At 37.2% G+C, this 11,230-nt stretch overlaps 1 protein-coding gene across 2 annotated transcripts; it reads right to left on the bottom strand.

The window, feature by feature from the left end:
* Window positions 1–2,537: 2,537 nt before the first annotated feature.
* Window positions 2,538–9,790, bottom strand: LOC117319285. 2 transcript variants are annotated; one of them, XM_033874116.1, is made up of 2 exons: window positions 9,197–9,790; window positions 2,538–3,603 (listed from the first exon to the last, which is right to left on the bottom strand). In XM_033874116.1, the coding sequence occupies exons 1-2, from the start codon at window positions 9,248–9,250 to the stop codon at window positions 3,406–3,408; spliced, it is 252 nt and encodes an 83-aa protein (XP_033730007.1). In that variant the 5' UTR covers window positions 9,251–9,790; the 3' UTR covers window positions 2,538–3,405. The 2 variants fall into 2 exon arrangements, with proteins under 2 accessions (XP_033730007.1, XP_033730006.1); XM_033874115.1 differs by lacking the exon at window positions 9,197–9,790 and adding an exon at window positions 7,704–9,189.
* Between the last annotated feature and the right edge of the window lie 1,440 nt (window positions 9,791–11,230).

Below are 11,230 nucleotides of genomic sequence, written 5' to 3'. Positions count from 1 at the left end.
TGAATGAATACATTAAATCAACTGTTGATATTTTTCTACCTTTGTATATTGTTCTTTTTAATAAAGTTTTTGATTCGGGTACATTACCGGACTCTTGGTTAAATGGAGTTATCATACCTACATATAAAAAGAAAGGAGACCCAAGTCTACCTGAAAATTATCGCCCAATTACCATACTTAGCTGCATGGGTAAGTTATTCACCTCTGTTTTTAATAGCCGCCTCACATGTTTTATCGAAAGCAATGAGACTATATGAGACCAAACACACTACGGTGTAGAGTTTTAAAAAAAAATCAACGTTATTAAAATTGCTTACTTGGATGAAGTTCTATGTTTTAAATATTGTATTAGTTATTCAGGCTTCATACTCTATAGTTTAAAAGATAGTTTATGCACCAAAAAGAGAAATAATTGATTAAAATGATATGATTGATGCTGTAACGGACGTGATTTGTCAAAAAGATAATAACTTAAATAAGCTGAATATCTGCCAATATAGTTTAATGAACCTATCTGGGAGTTAAATTCGTGATGCACAACATAAAGCATACCTATTGCATAGATAATATACTGTTGTATGGCTTATATATACGAAATACTAACAATTGACACAGTCTTGGCCCCACCTATGAGCATAAAAGTTCTGTCAGTACAGGAAAAAAAATCCTCTATCAACTGAAACTAAACTTAAAATGAGTTTACCATTCATATGTAACCAGACAATAAAAAGTTACACAATAAGTCATTAATTACTGTATTTTTATCACAAATATGTAACAGACATACAATGGACAATGTAACGGATGTGATGTAATGGATGTGACGATTGACAAATATTTTGTTGATAATTCAAAGTTAAGTTACCACAAAAGAATAATAAATCTTATTATAACAATAAGCAAGATAGATGAAAACTGGATATATAGTTCAATTTATCTTTCAATTGTTATTATCTTTTAAATCAATAAAGATTCCATGTTGTCAACTGTCATGTCCGTTACTAAATTCTTCTAATGAAGAAATTAACAGTGACTTTAACGTTATTGAAGTCACAATCCTTCCACAGGCTAATTTTATATTTCTCAAACCACTACTGATAATTGAAGTGTTATAGAAATTGACAAACGAAATATGTTGGTAACGTACGTTACTTTTGACAAACATCAAGACAACAACTTATGTCAACATGCATCCGTTACCCTACGTCGTTATATCTAACAATCTAGCGAACAATCTGTCTAGTTGGAAACCCTGCTATGCGTGGGTTCATTTTCATCAAAATAACATGCAGAGCATTAGTTAGTAATGTATCATAACGCGAATCATTCTTATAAATTGATAACGACTGTGAGTTTGGACATACATGGTCGATGTCAAACATCACAGCCGTTTGCCTGGTCAATGCTGTTATCGGTGATATTCTCATTCTTTTCATGGTTACGATGGCGAGGCAGTAATCCATCGGCATTCTAAATGTGCCATTAAGATATGATCCTCAGTTTGATCATATTGTTGCAATAGATTACAAAGATAATGTGTCACTTGGTAACGGAAAGTGACAACACAAAACGGATATGATTATGCTCATACGATTGACGGAAAACACTGACCGGCCTCCAGGTACATCCATCTTGAATTCAAGTTCGCGCGGTCGTGATGTCACATTGATTAAGTGCAGAAGAGTTCCAAAAAGGCCCTGCATCGCGGCTATTGTGATTAACGTGTGTTTTATGCTTGGTTGAAGATGCGGGTAACGGACATGATTTTTTGACGGAATCGTGCTGTTGATTGTTCAAAATGGCATTCCATCTTATCTCGTAATATTGATGGTAAAAAGCATGCACACAATGGATCTAGACTATATTCAGTACAATTTCCTCGGCAGAAAGTATAGATGATGCATTTGTAGATATATATCAAAAAAATGTATATGTTACGACATTAGTTGACGGAAAAAATCATGTCCGTTACGCTGATTTATTTTCCTAAAATCAGAAAATGTAGTGAAGAAATACAAATTTTACTTATGTACAACTAATATGTATTCCTTTTCTTTATACTTAAAGATTTGTCTGATAAAAATATGATGATAGAAATAACAATAAATTCCCCCCTCATCCGAACTTTAGTGACGGATGAGGAGGATTCTTTGAGAATCAGCCTGAAGGCTGAGGGGGTAACATGGCATGTTATGCTTGTATGCGCACGCACACGCTCCATTCATAGAGCTGAAAATATGCAAATTAGGCCGTATATAACCCACGCACGTGAGCGAGGCCACCATCTTTTAAAGCCAAAAGGCAAAATCAGCTGTTGACAAAGTCTGGCCGGGACATGAGGAGGGAGAGAAAATTACCCCTTCAGCCTTCAGGCTGATTCTCAAAGAATCCTCCTCATCCGTCACTAAAGTTCGGATGAGGGGGGAATTCTTTTCCGAATAGCCTTCAGGCTTTAGGGGGTAACATGGCAAGTTCAAAGTTTGTCAACATCTGATTAAGCTTGCAGCAAAATCATAAAACAAAACTCAAGACAGATATGTCATTCTCAAATATAAATGTAATTCCATCACAACCCAAATAAGATACAAATCATGTACATGTAGATCTCTGATCCAAAATAGAACTTGCAAAGTTTTTCTCACGCGCCAACACATTGGTATCGCGATGGTAAAACTTGCCAAAAGTACTGGCAGACGCCCAGTTAGCCGTACGCAAAATGTCCTCCATAGGTACGCCACATGCATACGCAGCTGAGGTTGAGGCATGCACCCCTAACAGAATGCACCTTGAAACAGTTGTCCACTCCAGCAGTATGAAGGACGGATTTTACCCATCGGGCAGGAGTGGAAGCTGAGACCGCCTCAAAAGTTTTAAAGGATACAAAGAGTTTCCTACTCTTCCTCCTATCCTTGGTAGCCTTTAAATAGCTCTCCAAGGTAGACACAACACAAAGTTTAACATCAACAAATTTAAAAAGTTTCAGACTTTGACCTAAATGTCCTGGTCGCGACGTTTTCAACAAATCTTTGATCATAAAGGTATAGCTACTACCATCTGCAGATTGATGCATATAGTCAATGTCTAGGGCACCCAGAGTTTGTACTCTCTGTGCCGTCGTCAAGGCCACTAGAGTCACTAACTTCATAGACAAATCTCGTAAGGAAATATCCGTCCCACTAGGAAGAGATTGAATATAGTTAAACACCAACAATACGTCCCATGTCCCGACATAACAAGGTAGAGGTGGATTCCTGTTGAAAAGGCCTTTCATCACACGTGAAATCAAGACACTATCCTTACATGCCTGCACACCACACATTTGCATAGTCTGTGATAACATCGAACGGTGAGTGTTGATGACACTGTATGATTTACCCAAATCCGCCAAATAAAGCAGATAATTCACTATGTCTTTTTCAGACGCTTTGTGGAAATCAATCCTCCGTTGATTACACCAATTTCTCCACTGTTTCCATCCCAGGTTGTTAAAGCCTTGTTGGTGCCAGGTCTCCATGACTGTAGGACCGCCGTACCAACGTCTGCTGATAAGCCCTTCTTTTCCAGCGCTTCCCTGATACAACACACACAATCAGGTTGAGGGACCTGAAAAGAGGATGCAGAGAATGGTCATGTGGGAGAAAAACTAAATCTTTCCACTTTGGCAACCTGGCCGGAGTCTCAACAATAAGATCTAACAAAATTGGGAACCATGGCTGAGTACTCCAGTTTGGCACCACAATGATAGCTTTATCAACACAATTATGCTGTACCTTCTGTAAAACCCTCAATATCAGACAAAACGGTGGAAACAAATATGGCGAAAACCCTGCCCATGACACGGTAAAAGCATCCACCGCCTCTGATCCTGGATCATGATTCCAAGAAACATACCTGGACAACTTAAAATTTAATCTAGTTGCAAATAAATCTATATCGGGTTTGAAAAAGTGATTCACAATGAATCCTGTCAAAGACTCTAGGGTTCAGACTCCACTCTGTTTGTCTATTGAAGTTCCTAGACAGATAATCAGCCTCAATATTCTCAACCCCAGGTATATGACTAGCTGACAAAACTGAGTGTAGGACAAAAGCCCCCCCGGACATTAGCCCCTAGGACAAAAGCCCCTCCGGACGAAAGCCCCCCCCCCCAGACATTAGCCCCCCTGGACAAAAGCCCCTTCGTTATAAATTTAGCTGGTATATTCTATATAAATCTGTACTTTTGAAAAACAGAAACTATATATATATATATTGTTGTTTTTATCTCTGAAATTTGGAGAATAATTGTGTGGAAAATGAAGGTCATTGGTTGAATGTCAGTGTAGCATTATATGTCTGTCGTTAAACATCATAATTGATTTTTTCAAACTTTATATTATTAAGTAAGCTAAATATTTCAGGAAAGTTCTCCATGATGAACATACTGTTACTGATTACACATAATTTCTGACTTCCTAATATACTGCAAATATTGATAATCAAAGAAATGTCTACAAAAGCAATAAACATTAAATTTTAATCCCTATTTGCAGTGTCTCAAATTATAATATAATAAGTACCTAACAAACATGTTGCTCTGTGTTGTAATAAGTTTAATTTTAGGAATAATTAAAATCAAAGAAACAATGAAGCCATTAATGATATATTTCTTTCCAGGAAAATACAATATCAATGAAAAACCTACCAAACACCTGTGAAACAGCTTATTGTTTATGTAACAGCTAGCTCAAGTAGTTGTTGTTGGAACCGGTTGTTTACATTGCAGAAGCCACTGGTGACTGAAGTCACTTATACATATATGTAGCACTTGATTGAACTTAATGTTATATTGCTAAAAATATATATTGAAATTTTTTTTTTAGATCAATATAATAAAAAATATATATTTTTTTTTTATGAAGGGGCTTTTGTCCACTTTTTGATTAGTGTGAAGGGGCTTTTGTCCTAGGGGCTAATGTCTGGGGGGGCTTTTGTCCGTACCTGGACAAAACTATATCTCTCTCCTGACACCAAATCCATATGCTCTTAGACAAAATAAACAGACTTGATTTAGATCCTCCAAGATTGTTAATGTATGAAATTGCTGTGGTATTATCTGATCTAATAGCAACATGAACATCAACCATGGTTTTGCAGAACGATAACAGCGCCAGCTGTATGGCTTTCAGTTCTAGGAAATTTATGAAATGTTTTGATTCCTCAGCTGACCACTGGCCACCGATGGAGATACTATCCATGACTGCACCCCATCCTTCTAAAGATGCATCTGTAGTAACCACCACAGCAGGGTCCTTGTAACTAATGGGCTTACCATTAAGTCTCACAACGTTCTCCTGCCACCATACAATCTCACAAACACTATCTGTAGAGAGAGAAACTGATGAGTCATAGTCCCCATCTGAAAGTACTAGAGCATTACCTTTATCTGCCTCCATGCCTCTATAATAAAATGGGCCCAGTAACACTGCCCTAAACGAGGATGTGATGTACGTAGTCTATCAGAGAGGCTAGCTTACGAATAGAAACACTCTCCCTAGTCCTCACATCTTCACATATTGACAAAAGTTTAGCCATCTTACTCTCTGGCAGAAAGACCTTAAAGTTCACTGAGTCAATGATATACCCCAAATGAGTAATGACCCGACAGGGACCATAACTGACTTCTCTCGATTCACCTGAAAGCCCACTGCCTCTATGACAGACACAAGATTCTCGGTATCTACCTTACACTTAACCTGATCTGCTGCTTTTGTCAAAGAATCATCAATATAGTAGAATGTTATAACCCCTTGACTGCGGAGATAACTATAAATGGGTTTGAGAATTTTGGTAAACACCCGAGGTGCACAAGCTTTGGTTTGTTTGTTTTTGTTTAACGTCCTATTAACAGCCAGGGTCATTTAAGGACGTGCCAGGTTTGGAGGTGGAGGAAAGCCGGAGAACCCGGAGAAAAACCACTGGCATACGGTCAGTACCCGGCAACTGCCCCACGTAGGTTTCGAACTCGCAACCCAGAGGTGGAAGGCTAGCGTTAAAGTGTCGGACACCTTAACCACTCGGCCACCGCGGCCCCACAGGTGCACAAGCTATATATGCCAAATGGCAAAGCACAGAACTCATACAAAATGCCTCTCCATTGAAACCTCAAAAATTTTCTGTGGTGTTCAGCTATAGGGACACTAAAATATGCATCCTTTAAGTCAACTGAAGTAAAAAAATCATTTCTTTGAACTGATTAGAGAATAACTTCCAAAGTTTCCTGCTTGAAATGGTGATACTCAATGCAATCATTGAGATCTCTCAAGTTAATCACTGGCCGAAACTTGCCATTTTTCTTTTGAACCAAGAAAATATTATAGATAAACTTGCCGTGTTCATGTGTACATGGCTCAACTGCACCCTTCAGAATCATATCTCTAACCTCATTATCGACCAAAACTTGCTCATCCACAGAAAATTGCAGGAACAGAAACGAAAATATTGAACAACGACGTGTAATCAAATAACAAGTCCGCACTCGTGCGCTCAAGCAAAAAAGATGTAGGCCTCGCTCACGTGCGTGGGTTATATACGTGCGCATACAAGCATAACATGCCATGTTACCCCCAAAAGCCTGAAGGCTATTCGGAAAAGAATTTTAATTCATTTTTAATTAAATAATGTTTCTAGTTTATTCCTCGTATTTCGTAGCGACATAAATTTATGTATAGTATATCTCTGTTAATATTTCTTTCCATTGGTACCAATTTCAACAAAATCCGATTTAGATAAATAATTATACCACTTCTTATCAGCAAACCCCAAACACTACACCGTAGAGTGTTTGCTCTCATATCAGAAACCCAAGCTGGTTTTAGAAAAGGTTACTCTGTATCGGACCATTTATTTACTCTGTATGCTGTTATAAGTTATTTAAGAAATCTTAAGAAAAAACTTTTTGTACTTTTGAAGACTTTACTAAAGCCTTCAACCAGGTCTGGCGATCTGGACTCTGGCTTAAGTTAATAGAATCTGGTATATATCAGGTAGATGTTTTAACATTATTTTCCAAATGTATCAAAACTTCAAATCGTGTGTAATTTGTAAAGCATAATGGCAATGTATCACAATATTTCTATTGCCATTCTGCACTGGTAGGACAAGGGGAAAAATTTTCTCCTGTGTTGTTTGCCATTTTCCTGAATTACCTTGACAAAAAATTGAATGCAAATAATTGTATTGGTATTTCTATTAACCCTTTCGCTGCCACATTAGTTACAATGTATACATGTGTATAATTTACATTAATTCACTGAATTTTTTTTATTTTTCAATCATTTTATTCAAATGTCAATATCTTTTGAAATATCCATGGGATCTTTTTGAAATTTGAACCTTAACTTGCAAATTACCTACTAATTAAGGTCATATGTTCATATTGAATGTATTGTCTCATTAACCTGTAAAAAATACAGGTGAAACAACTAATTAAAGGTAAAATATTAATGAAAATGTTATTAAATGCCTCAGATATGAATGAAAGTGTTTATCATTCTTATTCTAAGTATTATTATAGCAGTAATCTATGATCTTCTAAGAACAAAATTACACATTTGTTACTAATTATATACCTCAGGTAAGCTCAGGTAAGATAATGAAATGAGCAACATATAACATGTAAGTAAGCACAAATATTTAACTTCAGTTCTTAGTTTTATACCTACATAAAACATCTTTGAGTGTTTATATCTTCCAAATATGCACTTCCATGATGTACTGGTAACCTCACATATTAGTAAGGTAAGTTTCAAGAGTATTCCTCATCAGGTGAGACACAGGTTAACGAGAACAGGTAAGATACAGGTAAATGTTTTCAAAATGGCAAAATCACAAGTTTGTGAAGTTTTTTTGTTCTTTTCAGCACTTTTCACACAAGTCAACATTCAAAATTCATTAATTTCTCTCTTGGTAATCAGTAAAACAACCAACTCTGCACAATGGCATAACACAAAATTGGCACATGAATGATGTCTCCACTGCACGTCCCTTTGGAGTTTTGCGTCCTTGTTTCGAACATTGCTGACACACCCTCTTTCGACCCTCAATCTTCACTAGTTTATGATGGTTGATGGCACCAAGCACAGGAATGTTTTCATCATTTCTAGATTTCCTTCCTGCTCTGTATTTCCTACAGGTAAACCCTGCTTGCAGCTGATCAGCAACATCCACACGGAATTGTAGGTGATCATAATATTTCTTCGGTGGGGGATCTTTGTTCTCTGTTTTCTGAAATAAGATCCAGGCATTTACAATAGCCAAGTTCACAACATACCACATGATATATCGCCACCACTTATTCCCTGGTCTTCCAACTGGATAGTAGGATGCCATTTGGTCAAACTTATCTACACCGCCCATGTACATATTGTACGAGACATTCACGTGAGGTTTATGAAGATCCTCGTTCATAATTTGGCTGTTGAGATGTTGGCAAAAATGTTATTTGTCCTTTATCCTTGAATGCTGTAGCAAGCAGATTTCCTTTCTGTACCTGTACAAGCTCCCCTCTTCTTTTCAGTTTTGCCTTTTTTACATCATCTGAAACACCTTTTCTATTTGACATTATAGTTCCGCAGACATAGGTATTCACAAGTTCTAGATGCTCAGTCAATGTCACTGATGAAAAGAATCTATCAAAGTACAAATGTCTGTTCTGATTGTGGTAGGACTCAGACAAGCTCCAAACTACATCATACCCTAGCCCATACTGCCTATCCCCGCCAAGTTTTTTTCCGGTGTATATTTGAAACTTGCAACAGTATGCCGTATCTGCCTCACATATCTGCCAAACTTCGATTCCCCATTTAGTAGGTTTAGCTGGCATGTACTGCCTGAAGTGAACTCTTCCTTTAAATCCAATCATGCCTTCATCTATAGAAAGTTTCTGCCCTGGATTGTAGTTTTCTTGTAGTTTGGGGACTATGAAGTCTATCATATTTCTCACTTTGAACAATGGGTCATATTCAGGATCGTTCCTCCCTGGAACATTGCTAGTGTCAAGCAGGTGAATGTATCTATTCATGATGATGAATCTACTCTTTGGAAATATGGAGCTAATATATGGATCTGAAAATCGTTTATCAGTGCTCCAATAGTTCGCAAGTCTAGGGAGCCGACGCACACCCATCATAATGTTTACTGAAATGAATGCCCTTACCTCAAGAGGCTGACGTCGGCGTCCATTTTGGATCTGGCCCTTTTTGTTGAGCATATCTATTAGTCTCTTCTGCTACACTTTCGAAGAAACATTGCAGTAAAAACCGTTGAAAATACTGAAGTTGGTTTGCATCAGACTGAAGGCCATGTTTAACTCCGGTAATTTCATTGAAATCTGGCAAAATAACCTCCGTTAATGTACGAGTCCATTCAAAGTTCAAATTTTCTAAATATGGGTCGCCACCATTTTCACTTTCGATTTCATTGTCACTGAAGTCGGCAGTATCCTCCTCCTCATCATCAGAATTATCGGAAAAATCAATGTCTGATTTGTTATATGATTCAACCTGTTCAAGTTCTTGCTGTTTAAACATACATCTCGCGTTTGCCTCGTCGATGTCCTGTTCGTCGAACCCATCAAAGTAAGACTCATCTGACGACTCCATGATTCATTGATGAAGTATCATAGTTAGTCGTAAAAACTTCAAAAACTTCTGTTATTCGCCGTAATTCCTACAAACTTTTACATGGTTGTAAACCGGAAATAACAACCGATCAGATTCACTCAAACTCTTTACGATAATGACCTCATTTCCGCTGTGGTTAGGTAGCAACATAGTGACGCTACACACATACGGATTGGGCCGGTTTAACACAATACGATCGCAGCCGGTTTCAGCCGATTTAACAGCGAAAGGGTTAATGAAAATGTTTTAACTGAATACTGTAAAATTTTAGTCCTGCTATATGCAGATGATACTGTTATTTTTGCAGAAAATGCACAAGAAAGGCAGAAATCCTTATAAGTTTTTGAAGAGTATTGTACGGAATGGAAAAAATCAGTAAATACATCGAAAACAAAAGTCGTTATTGTTTGGTGCAAAGTCTCGTAAATTGCCGACATTTTACTTATTTGATGAAATTATTGAGATCACTGATTGCTATAAGTACCTTGGACTGACCTTCTCTAAAAATTGCTCTTTTTCATAGGCTAAGAAATGTATTAAAGACCTTAGATATAGCTACCAAAGCAATGTTCTTGTTTAAATCAAGGATTCGCAATTTAGATTAGCCAATCGACTGTCAGATTAAACTATTTGACCAGACAATTTTTTCCTATTTTGTTGTATGGCTGTGAAATTTGGGGCTTTGAGAAATGTTCTATTGGGAACAAGAGGCCCATGGGCCTTAACGGTCACCTGAGATTTGAAATATTTCATTTAATTAAATTAACCCTTTTTGGCCCCACCCATCAGTCCCTGGGGTCAGTCAAGGCTAACATGTGTACACCATGTAGGAGTCAATTAAAAGAGCCACTCAACTGTGACTAATCCAACTGTCGCTGCCGTTTGCCAAATTGGGGCACAGTTGAGTGGCTCTTTTAATTGACTTCTAGGGGTATTCTACTAATTAGTGTCACTGACCATACCAAATATACCCTTTGTTGAGCCTGATTATTGGACGACACATAGACTAATTACAGTGGTGGTCAAAATGTGAAGCGTCAGATTGACGCACGGCATGCAAAAGTCGTGCGTCAAATTAAATTTTGCTGTGTCATTGACCCGAGGTCTCGGGTTAATGGAAGCCCTGTCCATAAATGGGTACAGTTTGTAGAAAGTATTTTTAATGAAACTGGTTACAGTTAACTTATGTATGGCTGACCCTATACAATACTAGCCAATATTCTAAGAACTTCAACTATGTCATGATAGATATATAGTCTTAAAAAACAGTATTCGCAAATATGACATGATAATGTTTTCCATTCTGGTAAAAGTGTTACTGTATGCTATAGAATGTTTAAAAATTGTATAAATTTAGAATCTTATCTTTTAATTTTACCTAAAAGTTTAAGAAATACTGTACAGCTAATCACTGTCTTCCAATTGAAATCGGAAGATTGGAAAACGTTCCTAGGGAAGAACGTATATATGTGTACGGTGCGATAAACAATCCATTTGAGATGAATACCACTATATTTTTTAATGTGATTTTTTTCCGTACTGAAAGAAATAAATATATTCCTAAATAA

The sequence above is a fragment of the Pecten maximus genome, unplaced genomic scaffold, assembly GCF_902652985.1.
Source record: "Pecten maximus unplaced genomic scaffold, xPecMax1.1, whole genome shotgun sequence".
NCBI classification, from domain to species: Eukaryota; Metazoa; Mollusca; class Bivalvia; order Pectinida; family Pectinidae; genus Pecten; species Pecten maximus.
Note: the sequence above shows the minus strand (reverse complement) of the source record. Positions and strands in the feature narration are given on the sequence as shown.